Source organism: Schistocerca piceifrons, chromosome 3 (assembly GCF_021461385.2).
Source record: "Schistocerca piceifrons isolate TAMUIC-IGC-003096 chromosome 3, iqSchPice1.1, whole genome shotgun sequence".
Lineage (NCBI taxonomy): Eukaryota > Metazoa > Arthropoda > Insecta > Orthoptera > Acrididae > Schistocerca > Schistocerca piceifrons.
The window spans coordinates 749444175-749470890 of record NC_060140.1 but is presented as its reverse complement, the minus strand read 5'-3'; the positions used below and the strand labels follow the sequence as shown (position 1 = coordinate 749470890).

The window sequence follows — 26716 nt, the reverse complement described above, 5'->3', positions numbered from 1 at the left end:
AATTTTATCTAAGACATCTTGTATCCTCCTACAAACACCTAAGTTCGACACCATTCCATATACCAAAGCATCATCAGCAAACAACTGCTGATTGCTGTCCACCCTGTCTGTCAGATCATTTATGTATATAGAAAATAATATCAGACCTCTCACATTTCCCTGGGGCACTCCTTATGATACCCTTGTCTCTGATGAACACTCGCCATCAAGGACAACATAGCAGGTTCTATTATTTAAGAAGTCTTCGAGCAACTCACGTATGTGGAAACCTATTCCATATGCTTGTACGTTCATTAACTGTCTGCAACGGGGCACCATGTTAATTACTTTGGGGAATCTAGAAATATGGAAGCTGCCTGTTGCCCTTCATCAATAGTTCACAGTATATCATGTAAGAAGAGGGCAAGCTGAGTTTTGTACGAGCGATGCTTCCATAAACCATGCTGATTTGCGGACATAAGTTTATCATCCTCACAGAAATTGATTACACAGATGGGACCAGAAAACTGTAGACACACTTTCATAGTTAATATCTTTGGAACAAAATGACACACTATTGTAATTTTGTGTGGAAGCTTAGACCATTGTTTTCTCAACAGATCTTGGTGTGCATTTTCCAAGATATGACAGTGCACAACTGAATGAAATAAGATTGTCATTTGAGCAATCCAAGGCCACATTGAAGTGGTACTGGAAGTATGAAAATATGATGGAGGTACAATGGCAATGTACATAGCATGTACTGAACTCAGCCACTAACATGTACAATAATTTATTGTATTCGGGATAAATCTGAAGCCGACGGTACTGTTCTGTATGTGCATAAGGAAAGGTCTGGCCGACCAAAAACATCAACACTTCCAGCATCCAGCACTGCTGTGTTGCAACATTTTACTAGGACACCTCAAAAATCTGTGAAGAAGGGTGCATGTGAAAGCGGGGTAAGTCACTTAAGTGTACGATGAATTCTGAAGGCTGCAAAATGGAAAGTTTAAATTCCAAGACAAGGATGACCCAGATTGAAGGATGGAGTACTGTGAGTAGTTTGAAGGCATGCTTCATGAGGATGAACAGTTTGCAGGGATGGTTGTCTGGTCCGACGAGGCACAATTTAAACTGAATGGTACTGAAAAGTGCCACAACTGCATGTATCAAGCTCCTGAATATCCTCACATTCTTGAAGACAAACATGTTACTGTACTGGGTTTAATGTGTGGTGTGGTCTGTCACTGCGCAGTTTGATTGCCTGTTCTTCTTTGAAGGTACAGTAACTGGTGAGGTGCATTTCATATGCAGCAAACATCGATTTTACCTGCCATCTGAAAGATGTTTGGAAATGAAAGATTTTACCTAAAGCAAGATGACACTCCACCTCACTACCATAGTGATGTCAGAGCATACTTGGACGAAGATCTACCTGGACAATGGATTGGTCAAAGAGGAGCTATTGAATACCCACCACGGTCTCTAGACCTTACACCACTTGGCTTCTACATAAGGGAGATCTTGAAAAATGAGATTTATCAACAGAAGCCTGCTACACAGAATGTGTGCTATGTGAATGAGAAACCATCGGTGTCCTGTGTGCTATCACAGCAGCAACACTTACAGCCATAGTTCGGTCAACAGTTCAGCAACACTGACATTGTTTAGCTGCTTATGGGGGTCACTTTGAACACAAAATTACCTCCCCCCATGTAAGAATTGTAGAGGAGGTGTCATTTTGTTCCATTAATACTGACCATCAAAAAATGTTTGCATTTTTCTGGACCCCTCTGCAATCAGACTCAGAATTTGTTCAAGAATTGTGCAGCAAAACAATGTTAAGGACGCCAGTTTGTAATTTTGCGGACCCATTCTTTTAACCTTCTTATTATACAGGAGTCACCTGTGCTTTTTCTCAGCCACCTAAGATTTTACAATAGGCAAGAGATTCACAATAAATCAAAACTAAGTAAGAAGCCAAAGTCATAGAGTACATTTTGTGAAACCAAATTGAGATTCCACCCCAGACCTGGCGACTTATTGTTTTCAGCTCTTTCAGTTGTTTCTCTATGCAAGGGATGCTTATTGTTACTATTTAATACCTTCCATACAGGACTCTTGTGATGGTAAATGACAATATATTTGTACATTTTTCCGGTGTAAACAATTTTTTAAATGCAAAATTTAAAGCTTTGGCTTTTGTTTTGCTGTCTTCTACTGCCACACCAGACTAGTCAATGAGTGGTTGGTGAAAGCCTTAGACCCACTTAGTGATTTTACATAGTACTAGAATTTTCTCGGGTTCTCGGCCAGATCTTTTGATAAGGTGTGATGGTGGTTGCAGTTGTATGTTTTGTGCATATATCTTTTCACAGATGAATATCTACTAACCATTGCCTGTTGTCGTTTGCACACTCTCTTTTGAACTGTAAGTACAACTGTCTTTGTTTCCTCAGCATTTTCTGTATTTTGCCGTTAAACCAGGGTGGGTCTTTTCCATCCTTAATCCACTTACTAGGCACATACTTTCCAGAGCAGCATTTACAAGATGTTTAAACTTTGCCAATAATCCCTCTACAGCCATCACACTGGAACTAAATGATGTCAATTCATTGTCTAAGTGAGATGCTTAACAGTTGCTTATCTTCTCTTTCAAGCAGAAAGACTACCCTAGTCTTCTTGACTGATTTACCAACTTTTGTAATCATAGTCAATATGTGGACATCATAATCACTCATTCCAGTCACCTGTACTGACACCTTTGATGAGGTCTAGTCTGTCTGAAGCTACAAATATTTCCATTGCTGTGGGCTGCCGAACTAGCTTCTCAAGACAGTTTTCGGAAGACTGTGTTCAAAAATATTTCACAAGACTGTCTGTTCCCCCTACAATGAATCCATAGACATCCCAGTCTATACTCAATAGGTTAAAGACACCACCAACAGTATTGCATGAGCTGGGTATTTATGTGTGATTGACATTCTTGAATGACTTGAGAACTGTCACAGCAGAAATGGGTGGCCTTTAAAAAAATCCAACACCACTTAAACCTGTTATATGTAACAATATAACTTCAATTTCACACTCAATTTTGACCTCAATAGAAATAACATTTTTCTCACTGCAGTGAACACTCCCTTCCTATGGCATCTAATATGCTTTTCCGATATAAGTTCCATGACTCGCTATATATTTTAGAGATTTCAGTCAGCTCTCAGTCCCAAGAATAATTTGGGGGGGGGGGGGGGGGGGGGGCAGTAAATTCAGGAACTTTTTTTACGAATACTTTGACATATTACTGATAAAATTTTAACAGTTGAAGTTCAAATGGCTCTGAGCACTATGGGACTTAACTTCTGAGATCATCAGTCCCCTAGAACTTAGAACTACTTAAACCTAACTAACCTAAGGACAACACACACATCCATGCCCGAGGCAGGATTCGAACCTGCGACCGTAGCGGTCGCGCGGTTCCAGACTGAAGCGCCTAGAACCGCTCGGCCACTCCGGCCGGCTAACAGTTGAAGTGTCTTTACTCTGAATGTGGTCTGGTTTTACTACTTGCAAATCGACTGGCGAGTGTTCACCAGAGTATCTCAAATTACTACCTAGCCTAATAAAAACCTCCAATGTTCACTCCACAAGTACTCTGCTACCCAAGTAGCTGCTCCCTTTGAGTAGTCCACGCTTGACCTATCAAGGGAAGTCTTACATTTCCCGTCCGATAACACAGGTCCAGAAACCAGGAGCCAAGACCATCACAGAGACGACAGAGCATTCAGTTGAGACCCCTCCACTTGGCTCCAAACCAAAAGACCCTGATCAACCCTGTGGACAATGCTCAAAACTGCAGGCTTTACTTTCTCCCCATGTGCAAGGCCAGCAGTCTTCACCATCTTCACCAGCCATCAGTGTGAACTGAGGATGGCTCAGAAGACATGCGACAGGTGTCGGGGCCGAAATTAGCCACAACTTGCAGACAACTCCACTCTGTAAGCTCAATAGCTGCAGACAAAGCCTGCTCCACGCCCCAGATGAGGACACCCAGCAGACATAGTCCGTGCACATTGGTTTTCTTTCCAGCCCTGAATGCTATCATCCTAAGAGACTCCATAATCTGCCAAACACTGAAGCTTCTGGTAACTAGCAAATCCTTGCCCATGTGTGCCTAATTCCAAGAATTTAAAATGTTTATGCAATTTCAAATTATGTAAGCTTCAGATCTCCACACAAAGGAATTATTAATACCACATCAATATGAAACAGAACATATATTAATGGATATTTGTGCAACACTGCAATGTATGGTCAGGCACACTGTGTATATACTATTGCGCAGTCTTTTTTATGGAATAAATTATGTATGCTTTACATTCATCTTGATGTAATTAGTAAGACCACATCACTACGAAACTAAATGGATGTTTACATAACACTGTAATGTATGGTTAATTATATAGTGTAGTATACCAATGTACCATCTTTCACCCAATCCTTCCCCCTGCCCACCTCTTTTCTCTTCCAAACCTTATCCCCCCCCCCCCCCCCTTCTCCAAACCCCTCAATGCAACTGTGTTGTATACACTACTTAGTTGTAATTTCTGGTCCACACTGCTTAATACTGAGACCACTGAACTGTGACTATATGTTTTTAACAGATCCACACAGGTTGAGTTCTTCTAATGCACTACACCTTTATCACATAAATATATGACTTACAGGACCGTTCAACAACAGATAGTAACTTTGGAATTTTCAATAACTTCTAATAGTCTTTATAGTCTTTGATTAACTCCATTTTTCAATATTTGTAAAGTGAACATATTGATACGTCACTTTGAAAATATATATTATGTTTGGTTTATCCTTCACACACTTTAAGCAGTAACACTACAGTAATATGTAATTAATTATGTTCATGCAATGTGGCAGTATATGGTTTAGGTACATAATAGAGCATGTTATGAAAAGTATAGTTGCTACTCATCATATAGTGGAGATGCTGAGTCGCAGAGAAGCACAACAAAAAGACTGTCTCAAAATGAGCTTTTGGCCAACAATGTCTTTTTTGATAATAGACAACACACACACACACACACACACACACACACACACACACACACACACACACACGACCACAGTCTCTGGCAGCTGAAGCCAGACTACAAGCAGCAGTGCATGATGGGAGCAGCAACTGGGTGGGAGTAAGGAGGAGACTGGGTTGGGGAGGGGGGAGAAGGTATAGTAGGGTAGGAGTGGGGGTCAATAAAGTGCTGCTAGTGGGAGTGTCCAGGGACGAGGTGGAAAGAGGGTAGGGCAGCTAGGTGCAGTTGGATGGTTAAGACGGAAGGTGGGGGAGAGAGGTGGGTAGTGGTAAAGGAGAGAAGTAAAAAGACTGGGTGTGTTTGTGGAATAGAGGGCTGTGTAGTGCTGGAATGGGAACAGGGAAGGGGTAGATGGGTAAGGACAATGACCAATCAAGGTTAAGGCCAGGAGGGTTACAGAAACATATGATGTATTGCAGGGACAGTTCCCACCTGAGCAACTCGGGAAAGCTGGTGTTGGTGGGAAGCATCCATATGGCACAGCTTGAGCCACAGTCTCTTTAGTCCACCCTTTTTGCCCCCCTCACCCCTGCTCTCCATCTAACCTCCCAACTGCAACTAGCTGTCCTACCCTCTCCCCACCTCGTCCCTCTGCATGCTCTCATGAGACTGTAGTGTGTGTGTGTGTGTGTGTGTGTGTGTGTGTGTGTGTGTGTGTGTATTCTCAACACAGGCCTTGTTGGCCAAAAGCTCATTTCATGACAGTCTTTTTGTTGTGCCTATCTGCGTCTCAGCATCTCTGCTTTACGGTGAATGACAACTATCCTTTTCATAATACTGTTACACTCCATCCTGCATTTTCTATTGTTTAATATAGTATATTGATGTACCATCTCTGAAAATGTAAGAAGAACCTATTATCTATGTTTCAAATCTTCACATGCTCTAAGTAGTGGGATTATAATAACATGAATTTAATGAATATTCATGTAACACCCAAAGTATATGGTCAATTATATAATATAGCTCACTAATGTACCATCTTCTATCCATCCCCTCCCCCTCTATCTCTACCTCTATCTCTCCCTCTCCCACTCCCTCTCCACCCCCTCCCAGGCCCACCTCTAAATCTGCTCCACCCCCATCCATCCCCACATCTTCCACTCCCCATCAACTGTTCTCTAAATTCACCTCCCAATCATTCCTTCCACTGTCACCTGCACCCCTCCCCACTGCCACCCTCTTTAACTGTTTCCTCACCTCCCTCCCTTTCAATCTTCCTCTCCTGAAGAGTCCTGTGGGCACTGTCTTATTGTAGGAGTGTCTAGTGAACATCATTGAGCAGGTTTTGGCTCAGGATCTTTCAGTTTCTCTATTTTGTGGCATTTCTGTCATTTAATACACATTACACATGTTGTTGGACATCTGTGATTTCTTTTATGAAAGTCTCCAGGAATCAGTGAATTATGATTTTATAACATTGCATCTACACAATCACCTCTGAGATCACATTTTGTTGTTCATCAAAGTGGGAGTATTTATTGCATTATCTCTCTTTAAGAGAGTGTTATGGTTGTGTACTGCAAGGTACACTTAGCCAAATAAATACCCACCTTCCCTTTACTGGTAATCCAAGGATTATGTGGGTACTACAGTGTTGCTATGTTGTTAATATCTGTGGCACTATTCTGACAAACATTAACACCAGGTGATGCTTGGATGTGATGAATGTAGGTCACAGCAATGTATTAGCTGTTAAATATGCCATACTGTGTCTTAATGGTTATTCACAGTGCTCGCTGCCAATCATATTTTGTATCTTCGATGTTACTTATATTCTGTAATATGACAACTGGTTTATAAGACCAGAAATGTGTTTTTTCAAGAATGTCATGCCACGTAGACTGGTCAGACACATTGTAGCATGTAAGCAATGTTTTCAAATACACAATAATTCTTGTTACTATGCCATGTACTGTATGAAATGTATGCTTTATTAATTTTCAGTTCAACATGCAATTGAGAATGGCTAGAGAGCCTAAATCATGATTGTGAACAGAAAGTTACAATATCGCAGGACCCAATGGCAAGTTTAAAGCAAGTACACAGTCCCCATTTCTGATTTCTACCATACTCTCTGTCTCTGGCTTGGATCAATTCTCTGATGATGCAGGCTGACCTCTGCTTTCCTTTGGTACATTGGAGAACAAAGCCTGCCAGGAAAATTTCAGCTGAAAGATACAATGAGCTGAGCACAATCTGACTTTCAGCTGGTGTGTATTCACAACCAGTACCTAAGTAAACAGGAAATAGGCACAGTGTCAGCATAGTTGTATTGAGGACAAGCTACTCTTCCCATCTGGTCAAACAAAAGGCTACCACAACTGCGTGCACTCTACAATACCTACACTGTCTGCAAACTTATCAGTGAAGTACCTGCAAGGGTGAGATTGTGTTATGGATGGGAAATGAACGCCTAGTGCTAGAAAAACTGCATACTCGGCAAACCACAGTGACGACCACGGCAAAGAGTACACCCATTGTACTAGTTATTAGGGTTTCTTCCTGTTCCATTCACGTATGGAGCATGGGAAGAATGACTGAATGCCTCTGTGCATGCAGTAACGATTCTAGTCTTATCCTCATGATCAATGTGTGAGCGATACATAGGGGGCTGTATTATATCCTTAGAGTAATCGTTTAAAGCTGGTTCTTGAAACTTTGTTCAGGGTGTCTACATGGACAAGGAAAAATAATTCCCAGATTTTTCTCGGATTTCCTGGTTGAAAATACACTTTCTCCCAGGTGAAAATACACTTTTTCCATGTTAAGTGACAGTATACTTTTTCTCGGCATTTATCAATCCTTTTATGGTTTATGGTTTTATACACTGGCATAGAATTTCCCGGCACTTTAGAAAATGAAGCTCAGGGGGAAGAAAAACACGTTTTGGAAAGATCTTTGATGTGCAGCAACATATACACTGCATATTTCCGTGTTACGAAGGTATAAATTCGAATTGCACCAAACACCGCATGTTACTTTCCAAAGCATTAAAATCGAGATTGTGACGCGCTTTTGTAAGCCAGTCACAGCTCATGTCACCTGATCTCGCCAGCTGATGACAGCATTTGACACGTGATGTAGTCAGCCAATAGCAAGATCACTCTTAAGTAGCGCGAACACACAAATAAGAAAAATTAATGGCTTAAATTAATGTACAATTGTTGCTACAAGAAAAGCAAAGCTATCACATATAATATTGGTCTCTAAGATTAATAAGCTGCAAGAGAAGCTAAGCTTCCACACATATTGTTGATCTTTTTTGCGCGTCAAACATCACATAAATGTGCTAGTAAATGTTTTTAATAACGACGTAAATGTCTGATCTTCTGGGATCAAAATTCTTCATATGGTCATCCCCAAAAAAGTTGATTTTTAAATGAGAGTCAAACGCTCTGTGATTTCAGAAATTCATCGTACACTCTCTCACATTGTTTATCTTACATAAAAGGAAATTTACTTTGAAAGTAACTCTTTTCAAAGCAATATTCACAATATTTTTTCATGACCTATTATAAAGGTATGTTTCAGCAGTTGCCAGGGAGCGCCAGATAACAGGCGTCACTACACTTGAGCAGCTACGATGGCGCAGGAAGCCCGCATGCTTGTACGTGTGAAACATTAAAAGATCTTGCATTAAAACGAATCTAATGTAAAAAACTGTCACGGCAATTTGTTGTTAAGAAGCACTGCACAGTCTTCCTAAAGCTTTTGACACACTTTGCTGTTGGCAGACGCTTGTATGAGCACTGTGTTTTGTTGTTGTATATGGCGCATTTTCTTTGCGACTTAAGTTTAATTTTCATTTTTTTCTCTCGTTCCTGTTTTGTTGCTGCAGTATTATTCTGCAGAAGCGGGATACAGTAAATTCTTTTGTTAGATTATTGGTTCTTACCAGTCAAAATCACAAAAATTTAACTGAAAACTAAAACAATCAAAAATGCCCGGAACTCAAAAAGATTCCTGGGTTTTTCCCGGTTTTCTCCTGGATGAAAAAATTCCCGGGTTTTTCCTGGATCTCCCAGTTGTCCCCGGTCGTAGACACCCTGTTGTCAATAGACGAACTTCCAGCATGCTGGAGTAACTCACGTCAGTAACTTCTGATAATCAATAAAATGAAAAACCAGTCTGATTCATTCAATGACTAGTTTCACACTGAGACACATTTTCAAATCAACATAACAAAGTCAAAAATGGCATTTCTGAAGATTTCAAAAAATATGTAATGTACACTCACAGTGCATACAGATAACAATATGCACTGTATGTACATCACACATTTTTTGTCTACCGCGACAAATACACCGCCTCAATTTCCCCATTTGCTTATCCTTTCAATTTACACTCAAATTTTCCACAAAAATCTCATTGCTATGAATTTCAGCCTGCCCCCATGAACCATGGACCTTGCCGTTGGTGGGGAGGCTCGCGTGCCTCAGCGATACAGATGGTCGTACCATAGGTGCAACCACAACGGAGGGGTATCTGTTGAGAGGAAATACAAATGTGTGGTTCCTGAAGAGGGGCAGCAGCCTTTTCAGTAGTTGCAGGGGCAACAGTCTGGATGATTGACTGATCTGGCCTTGCAACACTAACCAAAACGGCCTTGCTGTGCTAGTACTGCGAATGGCTGAAAGCAAGGGGAAACTACAGCCGTAATTTTTCCCAAGGGCATGCAGCTTTACTGTATGGTTAAATGATGATGGCGTCCTCTCGGGTAAAATATTCCGAAGGTAAAATAGTCCCCCATTCGGATCTCCGGGCGGGGACTACTCAAGAGGATGTCGTTATCAGGAGAAAGAAAACTGGCGTTCTACGGATCGGAGCGTCGAATGTCAGATCCCTTAATCGGGCAGGTAGGATAGAAAATTTAAAAAGGGGAATGGATAGGTTGAAGTTAGATATAGTGGGAATTAGTGAAGTTAGGTGGCAGGAGGAACAAGACTTTTGGTCAGGTGAATACAGGGTGATAAATACAAAATCAAATGGGGTAATGCAGGAGTAGGTTTAATAACAAAAAAAAAAAAAGGAGTGCGGGTAAGCTACTACCAACAGCATAGTGAACACATTATTGTGGCCAAGATAGATACGAAGCCCATGCCTACTACAGTAGTACAAGTTTATATGCCAACTAGCTCTGCAGATGATGAAGAAACTGATGAAATGTATGATGAGATAAAAGAAATTATTCAGGTAGTGAAGGGAGACGAAAATTTAATAGTCATGGGTGACTGGAATTCGAGAGTAGGAAAAGGGAGAGAAGGAAACATATTGGGTGAATATGGATTGGGGGAGAGAAATGAAAGAGGAAGCTGTTTGGTAGAATTTTGCACAGAGCATAACTTAATCATAGCCAACACTTGGTTCAAGAATCGTGAAAGAAGGTTGTATACATGGAAGAATCCTGGAGATACTAGAAGGTATCAGATAGATTATATAATAGTAAGACAGAAATTTAGGAACCAGATTTTAAATTGTAAGACATTTCCAGGGGCAGATGTGGACTCTGACCACAATCTATTGGTTATGAACTGTAGATTAAAACTGAAGAAACTGCAAAAAGGTGGGAATTTAAGGAGATGGGACCTGGATAAACTGACTAAACCAGAGGTTGTACAGAGTTTCAGGGAGAGCATAAGGCAACAATTGACAGGAATGGGGGAAAGAAATACAGTAGAAGAGGAATGGGTAGCTCTGAGGGATGAAGTAGTGAAGGCAGAAGAGGATCAAGTAGGTAAAAAGACGAGGGTTAGTAGAAATTCTAGGGTAACAGAAGAAATATTGAATTTAATTGATGAAAGGAGAAAATATAAAAATGCAGTAAACGAAGCAGGCGAAAAGAAATACAAACGTCTCATAAACGAGATCGACAGGAAGTGCAAAATGGCTAAGCAGGGATGGCTAGAGGGCAAATGTAAGGATGTAGAGGCTTATCTCACTACGGGTAAGATAGATACTGCCTACAGGAAAATTAAAGAGACCTTTGGAGAAAAGAGAGCCACTTGTATGAATATCAAGAGTGTTGATGGAAACCCAGTTCTAAGCAAAGAAGAAAGGTGGAAAGAGTATATAGAGGGTATATACAAGGGCAATGTACTTGAGGACAATATTATGGAAATGGAAGAGGATGTAGATGAAGATGAAATGGGAGATACGATACTGCGTGATGAGCTTGACACAGCACTGAAAGACCTGAGTCAAAACAAGGCCCCGGGAGTAGACAACATTCCATTGGAACTACTGACGGCCTTGGGAGAGCCAGTCCTGACAAAAGGAGCAAGATGTATGAGACAGGCGAAATACCCTCAGACTTCAAGAAGAATATAATAATTCCAATCCCAAAGAAAGCAGGTGTTGACACATGTGAAAATTACCGAACTATCAGTTTAATAAGTCACGGCTGCAAAATACTAACGCGAATTCTTTACAAACGAATGGAAAAACTGGTAGAAGCCGACCTTGGCGAAGATCTGTTTGGATTTCGCAGAAATATTGGAAAATGTGAGGCAATACTGACCCTACGACTTATCTTATAAAATAGATTAAGGAAAAGCAAACCTACGTTTCTAGCATTTGTAGACTTAGAGAAAGCTTTTGACAATGTAGACTGGAATACTCTCTTTCCAATTCTAAAGGTGGCAGGGGTAAAATACAGGGAGTGAAAGGCTATTTACAATTTGTACAGAGACCAGATGGCAGTTATAAGACTCGAGGGGCATGAAAGGGAAGCAGCGGTTGGGAAGGGAGTGAGACAGGGTTGTAGCCTCTCCCCAATGTCATTCAATCTGTATATTGAGCAAGCAGTAAAGGAAACAAAAGAAAAATTCGGAATAGGTATTAAAGTTCATGTAGAAGAAATAAAAATGTTGAGGTTTGCCGACGACATTGTAATTCCGTCAGAGACAGCAAAGGACTTGGAAGAGCAGTTGAACGGAATGGACAGTGTCTTGAAAGGAGGATATAAGATGAACATCAACAAAAGCAAAATGAGGATAATGGAACGTAGTCGAATTAAGTCGGGTGATGCTGAGGGAATTAGATCAGGAAATGAGACACTTAAAGTAGTAAAGGAGTTTTGCTATTTGGGGAGCACAATAGCTGATGATGGTTGAAGTAGAGAGGATTTAAAATGTAGACTGGCAATGGCAAGGAAAGCGTTTCTGAAGAAGAGAGATTTGTTAACATCGAGTATAGGTTTAAGTGTGAGGAAGTCGTTTCTGAAAGTACACTCCTGGAAATGGAAAAAAGAACACATTGACACCGGTGTGTCAGACCCACCATATTTGCTCCGGACACTGCGAGAGGGCTGTACAAGCAATGATCACACGCACGGCATAGCGGACACACCAGGAACCGCGGTGTTGGCCGTCGAATGGCGCTAGCTGCGCAGCATTTGTGCACCGCCGCCGTCAGTGTCAGCCAGTTTGCCGTGGCATACGGAGCTCCATCACAGTCTTTAACACTGGTAGCATGCCGCGACAGCGTGGACGTGAACCGTATGTGCAGTTGACGGACTTTGAGCGAGGGCGTATAGTGGGCATGCGGGAGGCCGGGTGGACGTACCGCCAAATTGCTCAACATGTGGGGCGTGAGGTCTCCACAGTACATCGATGTTGTCGCCAGTGGTTGGCGGAAGGTGCACGTGCCCGTCGACCTGGGACCAGACCGCAGCGACGCACTGATGCACGCCAAGACCGTAGGATCCTACGCAGTGCCGTAGGGGACCGCACCGCCACTTCCCAGCAAATTAGGGACACTGTTGCTCCTGGGGTATCGGCGAGGACCATTCGTAACCGTCTCCATGAAGCTGGGCTACGGTCCCGCACACCGTTAGGCCGTCTTCCGCTCACGCCCCAACATCGTGCAGCCCGCCTCCAGTGGTGTCGCGACAGGCGTGAATGGAGGGCCGAATGGAGACGTGTCGTCTTCAGCGATGAGAGTCGCTTCTGCCTTGGTGCCAATGATGGTCGTATGCGTGTTTGGCGCCGTGCAGGTGAGCGCCACAATCAGGACTGCATACGACCGAGGCACACAGGGCCAACACTCGGCATCATGGTGTGGGGAGCGATCTCCTACACTGGCCGTACACCACTGGTGATCGTCGAGGGGACACTGAATAGTACACGGTACATCCAAACCGTCATCGAACCCATCGTTCTACCATTCCTAGACCGGCAAGGGAACTTGCTGTTCCAACAGGGCAATGCACGTCCGCATGTATCCCGTGCCACCCAACGTGCTCTAGAAGGTGTAAGTCAACTACCCTGGCCAGCAAGATCTCCGGATCTGTCCCCCATTGAGCATGTTTGGGACTGGATGAAGCGTCGTCTCACGCGGTCTTCACGTCCAGCACGAACGCTGATCCAACTGAGGCGCCAGGTGGAAATGGCATGGCAAGCCGTTCCACAGGACTACATCCAGCATCTCTACGATCGTCTCCATGGGAGAATAGCAGCCTGCATTGCTGCGAAAGGTGGATATACACTGTACTAGTGCCGACATTGTGCATGCTCTGTTGCCTGTGTCTATGTGCTTGTGGTTCTGTCAGTGTGATCATGTGATGTATCTGACCCCAGGAATGTGTCAATAAAGTTTCCCCTTCCTGGGACAATGAATTCACGGTGTTCTTATTTCAATTTCCAGGAGTGTATTTGTATGGAGTGTAGTCATGTATGGAAGTGAAACATGGGCGATAAATAGTTTGGACAAGAAGAGAATAGAAGCTTTCGAAATGTGGTGCTACAGAAGAATGCTGAAGATTAGATGGGTAGATCACATAACTAATGATGAGGTATTGAAGAGAATTGGGGAGAAGAGGAGTTTGTGGCACATCAGGGGATCACAAATTTAGCATTGGAGGGCAGCGTGGAGGGTAAAAATCGTAGAGGGAGACCAAGAGATGAATACACCAAGCAGATTCAGAAGGATGTAGGTTGCAGTAAGTACTGGGAGATGAAGAAGCTTGCACAGGATAGAGTAGCATGGAGAGCTGCATCAAACCAGTCTCAGTACTGAAGACAACAACAACAACACATGAATTTGAGGTTTCAACCAGCTTTCTGTACGTAGTAATATGTGAGCTTCACTGCTTTTCATGAGCACTTCAAACTCTGGTACTTTGTTACAAATGCTTTGGCAGTTTACTATTAGGATTTTAATATTCTCACATGTGGGAGGCATTTCTGTCAATCTTGTACTGATACTTCTGCGTTTCCTGTGGCCATCATTATCTGGACTGGATGGAGAGTTACCTAATGTAAAAGACCCTTGCGTGCACCCCACACAAAGTCAGCTCCCTGAGTAGCAGCCTCTGAGTGTAGCCACACTTGAGCTATTTAGAGGAACCCTACAGTTCTCAACCCTATGGTGCAAGTCCAGGAAGTCACAGTGTAGCTTGTCACAAAACTTTCGAAGTCTCTGGTTCAGTCCTTCCACTCGACTCAGAACCAAAGATCCACTATCAGTTCTGGTGACAATGCTGAAACTCCAGGCGCAAGACTGGTCTCCTCAACCTTCTCTGCCACTCACTGGAATGACCCAAGAATGACTTTGGAGTCCAGACAACAGGCATAATTTGTTCCCATGTGCGTCACAATCTGCAGTTGGTTGCGCCCTGTTCCCTGAATGACTGCTGGAATGGCCTCTTCAACATGTTGAATAAGGCCCCAAGGCGTACACGATCAGTGCATATGGTGTGAATCACCACAGTGTTATGGTCAATTATGTGATCAGGGACATCTCTCACTGGGGCTTTGCTGTGCTGATCACTCAACATCTCTAGGTAATTAAGGGGCCAGATTTTGTGATATTGTGGCAGTTCAAGGCAGCACAGATTATGTCATTGTGTTAGGGATACCTACAATGCTGGCGCACATCTGGACCTGGACTCGTGTTACAATGCTGAAACTGCCTGTTGTGATACAGCACTTTTCCATTAAGCCACAAGAAATGTGTACTGAGATTGCCACTAATTTCCTATATATTGCCTTCACAACAGCTTTTGAAAACACTAGTAGCAAATAAATTGTTTGATAATTGCCCACATTATCTCTTTCACCTATTTCAGTCTGTCAGGAAATTGGCTGCACCTGAAAGACACATTACACAGATGACTGAATATAGAACTAATGAATGGTGCACTGATCTTGATAATCCTATTTGAAATATCACCAAACTCATGGGACATTTTACTCTTGAATGATGCAATAACCGATTCGGTTTCATCATTTGCTTGTTTCATGTAGCTACATGTCAAGTAGTTGTCTTGGAACACCAGATTTCAAAAGTGCTGCATATTTATTTGTACCAATTACATTTGTACTTAACTTGTTGACTAATGATTATTAAATTTTTTCACAGCTCTGGTGAAACTAACAGTTTCTGTCTCATATAAAAAAGGTGTAAGTAATATTGTTGATCACTCACATTCTGCCTTGTACCGCTTTCACAATTAACCATATAGTTCTAGTTTTGTTCTGAGAGGTTTTTATTCTCTTGGTGTAATACATTGCTTTATCCTGGGTGATGACATTCCTCAGCATTGACTGTCCTCCTCCTTTTGATACAGCTCTTGTTTCCTCCTAAATGATATTCTAATGTTAAAGAGTTATCCAGCATTGCTGGTTCCAAGTGACAGGTGCTGTATGCATTTCCGGAGCTTGTGTTTTGGGCGTTGGGCATGATTACCATAGGGAGATGACCGGTGCAGGAGCAACACGAAACACAATGTTGGCTTACACTGCGTATGTGTTTTGCGTTTTGCCCTCAGAAGCTGCATAACCAAGCATTTACATACACATAAGTATGAATATTTGTGCCAATGGGCAGACTAAAAGTTTACAGATAATAATTTTCATACAGTATTGAAAGACCAGTTATCTGTAATGCTCTGATAATGCAACAGTTGGCTGCCCCCCTGGACTACATGTTTCATTACCACCTGTTTGTTAACCACATCTTATAAGCTTCTGTGCTTCACGTATGCTGCACTGTCCATGTGCAGTGTACAACTATTTTCAACTTGAATGCAGTCTACCAAAGATTATGCATTACATAACATTCTGAAGCAAACAATTTAAATGCTGCAAAAATATTGTATATAATATGGTGATATATGCCAACTTTTATTACAAAGTGTTACTTATACCAGATGGGCTTTATTTTATTTATAAATCCACAATTCACTTTTGTGCCATTTGTCAACTTTGTTCTGTTCAAAATACACGCAAATGAATTGTGGAATTATAAAAATATGATAACTAAAATATATCTGTTAATGAAGTTACGGGTGCTAAAAATTAACTTACGTATGTAGAAGAAAGTACGAAATTGGTGTAGGAGCCAAAAAACTGTCCACTGAAGATGCTTTAAAATAATGTGAACTGTGTGGGGTTCAAACAAGACTTTTATTACAGTGGCAAGAGATGGCATATATATTACTTGTAAAGCAGTGACTGCAGGAGAGGCACCACAAAAAATAAAAATGACATCATAAATATTGTATGTGTGCCTTACCTTTCACTGTTTTTAGCCACTCCCATTGACATAATTTACATCACTGCAGTCTGTGTCGGTATCTGGTTCATCCCGTGTTAGATTGATGATGATGGGATCAAGCAGGTTGTCGGTTAAATTTTCCCTCTACATGTCCTCTTCCTGTAGCCAGTCTGCATACTGAACACTATCAGCCCACACTGAAGAAGTTATGTAGTCAAGTGCTTTATCTAAAAGCCTGTCTGTATTGGTAGTTTTAATTAAAGGTCACCGTTCATTTTGCGACATACTCTTTCACTTGTGCCCATAGGAGCTCTATTGGATTGCACTGGCGAGATATGGTGGCAAACTTAAAATAGCACATCCATGTTCCTGTGGAATACAATCGATCTCATAAATTTTTAAATGAGACTTGTGAAGTGCTACAAGATTCAACAAATCAGCACAAGTTTGGTTGGCAGCATGCAGTATCTTTTTACTTTGTGGGTGCCTTGTCATCAACAGATGAGTGATAACTCACACTTTCTATAACAATCACTGTGTTTTCAGGCACTAAATCATAATTTAAATGTCTTTGATTTAATATCAGCATGATAATCTCCTGAACTGCTCTTTTTGCCAGGAACACAAATTTGCTTTCTGGAAAGAATCCGGAAGCAGAACCAGCATGAAGCACAATTATTATTCCACCTCTACCAACTGGTACTTTAAAACTATCTGAAACATCACTCATATTACAATGCTTTCCTAGTATGATTCTGGTTTACATACTTTTCATTCAAGCAAAAACATGTTTGGATTTCCAGATTTTCTTATTTCAAGAATACTTCTTAAAAACTGTGCCCATGAAACAATGATATCACAATGTTTCATTAAAATTTTTCTTCCTACGTTTGTATGTGCATATCTGAATCCAATTTTTTTTACGTATTCTTTGCATTGAGTTTCGCTCATTTGCAACAGAAATATTTTGACAGTAAGAAATTGAGCACAACACACCTTAGAACATCTTTGACACAATCATCTAAACTTGTGACAGGTTTCTTACAAATGTGATGTATTCCTGGTGATCTGAAAACTGGGCTTCACAGATCTGGACAGATAAATTACCTTCACTGTCAATCCACTGAAGGGTTCACAAGCTGACGCACTTGCTTGTGAAGCCTGTTTCTCAAATCTGGCAATATCTGTGATAGGTCCACCATTTTCTGCTTTGCTCATGAAGAAAGTGTGTTTATGTGGAATTTGTCACTTTCTACCACCATTAAATATGACAGCTCACACTAAGTAAGTCACAACAACCAAGTTTAACACTTGTAGTGGCGATGATGTTCACAGCAGAGAATTCAGAAAACTACTGAATGTGCACTGGCTGTCGGAGAATGTATGATGTCAGATGCACAGAACAAGCCTAAACTCTACAGTCTTCCTTCATCACTCCAACTAAGATACTGCATATGCGCCTACACTTTTTAATGGGAAAGAGCTCAATGTCACACTGGACTGGAACAACTGAAACACTTCCTTTGCCAGGGCTTGAATTACCTCTCACTTCGCCCTGAAATGAGAGAGAACACACTCAAGACCCTTCCCACCCCTTCTAATGTGGTGGTTGCAATGCCCACCCAACCTACACAACATTCTAGTCCATCCCTATGCCTCTCTCACTCCACACCCCAACCCTTTGTCACACGGACCATATCCCTCTGAAAGACCAAGCTGCAAGACCTGTCCAATCCACAAACCTAGCACCTCTCACTCCAGTCCTATCACAGGCTTATCCTACACCATCAGAAGCCAAGCCACTTGTGAACCTAGCCATGTCATATACCAAATCTGCTGCAAATACTGCACAGCCTTTTATCTCAGTATGACTACCAACCAGCTGTCTACCAGGATGAACAGCCACTGCCAAACTATTGCCAAGAAAAAAGTTGACTACCCAGTGGCAAAACGTGTAGCTGAGCACAACATGCTCAGTTTCAATGGCTGCTACACAACCTGGATCATTTGGATTCTGTCCGCCACCGTAGCTGAGTGGACAGCTCGCTGGCTTGTCATGCTGGGGGGGGGGCCCGGGTTTGATTCCCGACTGGGTTGGAGATTTTCTCTGCTCAGGAACTGAATGTTGTGCAGTCTTCATCATCATCATTTCAGCCTCACAGATGGGCAAGTCAGTCAGCGAAGTGGCGCCACCTCAAAAGACTTGCACCAGGTGAGTGGGTCTACCTATTGGGAGGGCCTCACCACACAACATTTCATTTCACCTGGATCTTTCCCTCCACCACCAGCTTCTCTGAAGTATGTAAATGGGCGTCCTCCTTGCAACACATCCTACAGATCCCACACCCTCTATCCACCTCACCTAACACTACTCCCACCACAAATCATCCACCTGCCAAGAAATAAAGCACTGGCAATATTAGTCCAGCCAGCACCATGTAGATGCAGAAGTGTGTGTGTGTGTGTGTGTGTGTGTGTGTGTGTGTGTGTGTGTGTGTGTGTGTGTGTGTGAGAGAGAGAGAGAGAGAGAGAGAGAGAGAGAGAGAGAGAGAGTTAATTCCAAAAGCTAGTAAGTTTTCTTTTTCTCTCTAACAACAACTCAACTCTTCTGTTTTTCGGTGAATGGTCTCCTTTAATCCAAAAGTATTTACAATAACACTAGTCTGCATTGTATCAGAGAACTGAAAACTAATACGTGATACTACCTCAACTTTTTATGCTGATTCCAAATCTGATTTCAGTTTTTTGCAATCACGTATAGTTTTGCCGCACTTTGACTTCAAAGATATATAGCTGCACCAGTAGGTCATGTGTATTATTGGAGGGAAGTTTTTCAATATGCCTTTGTATACTTTTAGGTTGTTACTCCTATTGATGATTGTTGTTGTTATGTGACCCTGAGTGTCTCACAGGATTGGGTTACTAGTGCTATATTGTGATTATTTTGTATATTTAAGACAGTATTAAGAAAACACTTCACCTACTATTGACAGTTGCTATAATGCTAACGCAGAAGTCTGTGTAGGACTTAAATCTTTTCTGAAATATTTTTGGGAATTATTCAGTAACTAAGCAGACTGTGCAAAAAGCTTACCATGCTTATTTTAAAGAGAAACTCTGTGACCAGGACAAGGGACGGGTGCTAGAAACAGTTTGCCACTATTGTATGGAATGGTTAAGATTGGGGACAAAAGGAAAGAAAATATGCACGCCATTTGTGATCCCAATGGTGTGGAGGGAGCCTAAAAGTCACCTTAATGACTGTTACTTCTGCTTTGTTAATGTTCAGGGGTGCAGCTCGAAAAATAAGAGAGAAATTGTGTATCCAAGCACTGATTCAGTCATTAGGCCAGTTTTCACACGGAGAAGATCCAATTGTTACTCTTCCTCCAACTATTGTAGAGAACGTGGCAGAAGATGATGATGAAAATGAAGTTGATGGAATTACCGAAGACAATAGTGATGTCCACGATTCTGAATGCGACTTTACTCCACAGCTGTTCTCTCAGAGTGAACTTAATGATCTCATACGAAATTCGAAGTTGCCTAAGGAATCTGTGGAACCACTTGGCTCCTGGTTAAAAAGTAAGAATCTTCTGTAACCAGGAACACATTACTCATGGTGCAGACAGAGAGAAATAATTAGTTCATTTATTCTCTTAGATCAAGTCCTTGGTTTACTGTAATAATGAGTTATTGCACTTCTATGGCATTGAACATGATCCTACACAGTGGAGAATTTTCTAGACTCATCAGTGAGGAGCCTGCAAGGGGTGTTACTGCATAATGGAAATGCATATAGGTACATTCTTGTGGCCCATTCAGCTCAAATAACAGCAATGTATCAGAACATGAAAACACTTAACGAGTATACAGTATGAAGAACGCACGTAGCTTATCTGCAGTGACTTTAAAGTTGTAGGGGTACTATTCAGACAACAAGTTGGGTTCACATAAGTGCCTTGCTTTCTATGCAAGTTGGACAGTTGGTTAAAGCACAGACATTTGAGTGTGGGAATTTGGTCAGAGCAGAGAAATTTTGTGCCCTTAACTAATAATATCCTGCACTAACCACTTGTAGAAAAAAGAATAAAAAATAGAAGTGTCTTGCTCCAACCTCTACAAATAAAATTGGGCTTGATGATGTAATTTTTAAAGACTCTACCACAGGATGGACCCTGCGTCAAGTACCTTTCCATGAAATTTTCCTTCCTCCCACGAGACAAACTGAAAGTTGGATTTTTTTTTTTTAAGTCCTCAAATAATGAAATTGATGAGGATGTAGATTCTGAGAAGATGACGAATAAAAGAGAAAAAGGGGCATGACCGCCTTCCGATCAGTTAGAGAACTTTCTGTGGAATAAGAAAGTTGTTCTCTACAAGGCCATTGTTGAAAATGATTGGTCGGTGGGATGATTCAGCGGAGGGGACCAAACAGTGAGGTTATCAGTCCCATCGATTAGGGAAGGATGGGGGAGGAAATCTGCCGTGTCCTTTCAAAGGAACCATCCTGGCATTTGCCTGAAGATATTTAGGGAAAGGGAAAACCTAAATCTGGGTGGCCAGATGTGGGTTTGAACTGTCATCCTCCCAAATGCAAGTCCAGTGTGCTAACCACTGCACCACCTCGCTTGGTGAAAATAGTTGCAAAATTGTTAAATCAGTGAGAAAGTCCACTTTCTGCACTCACAGATCAACTACTTCCTGGAAAATTTAGGACATTACATTGAAGAGATATTAAGGAGATGGAGAGGAGGTACCAGTGGCAATGGACTGCAGCTATGATGGCCGACTACTGTTGGATATTGAAGAGGGACAGTCATCATATACCAGGATCTGGAAGGAAATCAAGGAAGGAAAAGTTTAAAAATTAATGGAACACTGCTGACTTCTTGTTTTTATACAATGTAGTCATGAAACAAGTTAGGGGAGTACTGAGGAGTATTTTTAAATTTAGTTTATTTTTTAAATGTGTTTTGATTAAAAACTTACCTCCTGTGAAATTGTGTTAGAATATATTTGTGGACTCAGAAAAGAAAATCATCAAATATTACTTCTTATTTTGTGTAAAAACCTGATGTGATAGACAAAAATGGTAGTTATTTCTAGACTCAGCATAAAAATTGATTCAAGAACACCTACTTTCAACAAATCATCTGACAAAATGTTTTAAAATGCAGGTTAGTGTAATTTATCTAAATCTGCATTTACTAATTCAAAAGAAAATTTCATTCAGGTAATGTCATACCAAACAAACAACGATAGACTCCACTCCACTGGCATGTGGAGTGTTCTCTAGATGGGTGTCATGTCATCTTCAGTTGTATAATTAAGATTACATTCAAAATCGTTAGCTGCTGCACTATTACATATTATTTAATTATTTTTTAGCATTATTCTTTAGTGTGTGTGTGTCTTTTATTGCCTTCTTAACCCCTGTATGCCTTCTAAACTCTTGTATATCACTTATGCTTGATTGAGGTCCCTGTGTATTGCTAAAATGATTCAGTAGCTTGCTATAGAATATACACCACAGAAAAACAAATGTACATAAAAATTCCTGTTTTTTTTTTATCACATATTTATCTACCGTTAGATATATTTAAATTACATTATTTCCACAGTGCTGTTTCATCAGAATATGTTCTCATCACACCTATTTGATCAATGTAAGTTTCTAATTAAATAAAACGTCATATTTGAAATGTAAATAAGTAACTACAGATTTAAAGCAGAAGAATACTCACTCTTCATTTCTTATTGGAGGAATAAATTTGTTCATAACACCACGTCGAGTACCAAGGGACCGTTTCTGAGCACCATAGGCATAGGATGGCTGCTGTTCCATTGATGAGGCACCGCCACATCTGCCAGAACCCCACTTCTTCTGATTCTGAAGGTTCTGCAAAAAGAGCAACATTGTAACTGCTACAAAAAATATAATTCAGTAATAGAAGGAAAAAAAACTCTCAATTTCACATCTACTAAAATATATGTATATCGATTAATAAGATTCTTAAAGGATATTTTCTTACAAACAAGAAAATAAAAGACTTCACAAAATGTGTATCAAAAGAAGAACAAAATTAATTAATGATGTAGATCTGAAGAAAGTAAAGCTACAGAACTATCCTGCCATGCTTGCAAATCAAAAGGGTCAAATGAAATACATGAAGAGTCAGAAAGCTCTATCTAATGTAATTTGCACAATAAAACAGTATTCTTCTCAATGCAATTACTTTTGTACACTGGTAAATGCTGCCTATTTACAGATGGTTATATGTGACTTCTGCTTCTATGTTCTGCAAATCGCCATAAAGTGTACGGCATTCCATTCACATACACAGTACTGAAAGAATGATTGTTTGAATGCCTTTGTGCATGATATGCAAATAGCTACAGTATATTCCTAGATTCTAAGGCTGATACTGGATTCCAAAAATTTTGCAAGTAGATTTTTGCAGGGTGATTGGTGTATCTTCAAGATTTGCCATTTCAGGTTTATCAGCATCTCCTGACGCTCACCACAAGGTCAAACAAATCTGCGACCACAAGTGCCACCATTCTTTGTACACATTCAAATATCCATTGTTGAACCTATCTGGGTTCCTTGTTAGACCAATTTGGGTCCCATAAACATTGTGTAAGCAGTCTCCTCTGTAGTCTGACTGTATTTTCCCAATATAGTACCAATGAATTGAAGGCTATCACCTTCTTTACTTACAATGAGCCTATATCGTCAGGCCATTTCATATCCCTATAAATTATTGCAACCAGGTATTTGTATGCATAGATCAGTTCCAACTGTGACTCACTGTAATTGTAGGTAACATTTAAGGCCAATTGTCAGTCATTGAAACACTTGGAAATTTTATCACACTCTGACTAATAACTTAGAAGTAAAGGACACACACACAAAACCTACACTCCTACATTGTGCCGGCTGCAGGTGTGCAGGAGGGGGGGAGGGAGGGGTGGCAGCTGCACAGTCTAGGCATGTGGCACACTGGCACCAGAGCTGACGAGATGCAGTGCACAATGAAGATGACATGCAGGCACGGATTTGGAGGGGGTGAGAGAACAGAGTAAGGGGAAACTGTTGGGTAGAAGGTGTGGGTGTAATGGATTAACAGAAATTGAGACCAGGAGGATTACGGCAGCAAAGGATGTGCTTCAACTGTAACTCCCTTCTACGTGGTTCAGAAAAACTGGAGCTGGGAGATAGGATCTAGATGGCACAGAATGTGAAGCAGCCATTGAAGTCAAGTGTATTGTGCTCAGCCTGTTGTGTCACTTGCTCTTAACTTTGTTCTTGGCCAGAGTTTGGCAGTGACCATTCATTCTGGTGGACAGCTGGCGGGTCATCACACTCACATAAAATGCTGTGCAGTGACTGTGGCAGAGCTTGTATATGACTTGGCTGCTTACACAAATGGCCCTGCCTATGATGGGAAAGCTTGTGTATCAGAAGTGTTATTAAGTTATGTTTCTCAGCCAAGTTATACCACTGACAAAACGAACTTCACTGGTTCAGAATTTCTGCACGATTGGGAAAATCTTTTCCGATCTGCTCGCAGGAGGGAAACAGTAATTGATGAACACAGGGCTTCATTTCTCTACAGTGCTAATGAGAAACTTCAAATAATAATGAAACAACAGAAATGCATTTTCAAGTTTCAGCCAACTAATCAGACAGACAAAATTTGTTTTCAGTGACTTCCACACAGCACATGTGATACTCACGTACAACTAAGAATGCTGTAGAAACAGAAATGACAGGCCAATAATGCAATACTAACTGTTTGCACATCATCTTCAGCTGGGGGAGACAACAGTAACCCTAATTATGTACTTTGTACTGACATTACGCTGTGTTGCCCTGTTCTAGTAGGGAAGCTCAATTAGCCTTGTGTAGAGGCACACACGAACAGCAATTAACTAAAACCTGTCCTGCTGGAAACATTAGTGAAAACAACAGCATTGGTGATGACAGAGAGAGAGGCTACATGCAAATCTTACATAGCACTCACTAATGTGTCTGGAAGAATAGACACAACTAAAGAACATAAAATGGTAAGAAGCCAGGTACTGATGAACTCAATGTAGAGATGATAAAAGCTAAGAAATATATTCAAAGCACTCTTCAGAGAATAACAATGGAGATTCAGGAAGAACAGAAGCACTACAAATCTTTCTTTTTGTTGCAAGTATTTTAATGGAGTAGTACTGGAAACTGGGGAGGAATGTCGCCACAGTATTTCTAGATACAGAAAATGCATGTCACTGTCCCAAGACAGGAGATTAGGAAATGCCCAGGATATAGAAACATATCAAGCTTTCTTATTAAAAACCTGAAAATGTGCAAGTTACAGCTGTGTTTAAATAGAAGTCAGAAGATCCTAGTGCTTTGAAACACACAAAGGAGTGCAACAAGGCAGTGTCTTATCGTAACTAATATTTATCTTGGTTTGTTGGAATAACCAGTTCAGAAAGTTCAAACTTAAAATAAGCAGCACAAATGAAAGTCACTGAGGAAGAAACTATTTCAAATGCTTGGAATATACCATACCCCAGCAAGATAAGAAATACCCAACAGACGTAAAAGACCTCATAGCTATACAGCCAAACGAGAAACCGAATACAAGAGAGCAAAATGCTCAAAAAATATAAACTAACCATGTCACACACTCACTTTGTACCAATTCTGATCTATGGACTGGAAATAGATACTCTCCTTGATAAGAACAACAGAAAACTTTATAAGCTAAAGACATGTAATTCATGAAAATTATATATCAGAAGACTAAGAATAACAATGAGAAAAACAAAATAAACAGAAGTTATGCTGGCACCAAACTGCCCATTATTGTTGGCATATGTAAGTGCAGCCTGCAGTGGTATGGTCACTTGATGAGAATGGAGAAATGTAAAAAAATGCAAGAAGATACTTTGATGTGAGATACTGGGGAAACAACCAACAGGAAGGTCATTATTGTTGGCATATGTAAGTGCAGCCTGCAGTGGTATGGTCACTTGATGAGAATGGAGAAATGTAAAAAAATGCAAGAAGATACTTTGATGTGAGATACTGGGGAAACAACCAACAGGAAGGTCACAGAAACATTTGTTAGAGACAGTGAAATCATATTCAATGACGATAAGGTGAAAGCAGGACATTTTACAGCTATTCATTCACTTGTCAAAATAAACCTAAAAGTCCAAATGTATTCATTACAACCAGTTTGTAGAATAAATTTGGCTTACATATACTGCACTGCACCACACACACACACACACACACACACACACACACACACACACACACGTCATTTTCTTACCAGTTCTTCTCTAGCAGTATGAAAAGCTGTGTTTTGATGTTGGTTCCCTTCATCAAAATTACTGTAACCTTTCTTCTCTTGCCTGAAGATATTTGATTGATTAGTAGATGATGTGGATGAAGGAAGTGCATCCCTCTGATGCACTGATGGACCCCAAACCACATCTTTCTGCGGATTAAATTTTGGTACTGCTGCTGACATTCTGCTCTGCATAGTTTTTTTGACATCAACAGTGTCTGGGAAACCTACACCTGGCAGATTTTGCCTGCCTGGCATCCACACACCTGAGGGAAAAAAAAAAAAAAAAAAAAAGTGGCAACTCTTAAATTGAACCTATTATTATTAACTGTTTATAGGGTCTCATCACAGTTTAAATTGTAATCCTTGATGATTATGTATGTTTATACTAGTGTCAGCACAAAAGCAATTTCCACAAATCTGGTTGACACAAAGAATTCAATAAAGTTTCAAAAATTATAAAACTAAATGCGTGCTTGACTTATGCAGCAGTTACCATCATGCCCACTTCGATTCTCCAGAAAACACACCCACCTCAGACTGGGTTTGAAACACCACAGCATGCATGCAGAGTGGTGTTTTCAGATGCATCCCTTTCCAACATGATTTACAGTTTGATCGCGTACATGTTAGACGCTACTGTGGTGACTACAATCTGCAAGCCAACATTGTTGAGTGTCATGGCGAACACCAAATGTGATATCTGATTATGCCACTGGGTACAAAATTTGAACATTAGCCACTACTTTAGAAATATTTCAGAGTCTGAAG

The 26716-nt window shown here is 40.9% G+C and overlaps 1 protein-coding gene across 1 annotated transcript in view; it reads right to left on the bottom strand.

Annotated features, from left to right (window-relative positions):
* The window catches only part of LOC124789603 (fidgetin-like protein 1), a 196166-nt gene that overhangs the window by 109218 nt on the left and 60232 nt on the right, over positions 1-26716 (bottom strand). The window contains exons 5-6 of the mRNA XM_047257012.1: positions 25928-26211; positions 22337-22491 (exon numbers count right to left, since the gene is read on the bottom strand). Of these exons, the coding sequence (XP_047112968.1) occupies positions 22337-22491; positions 25928-26211 (439 nt within the window). The remainder of the gene's footprint in view (positions 1-22336; positions 22492-25927; positions 26212-26716) is intronic.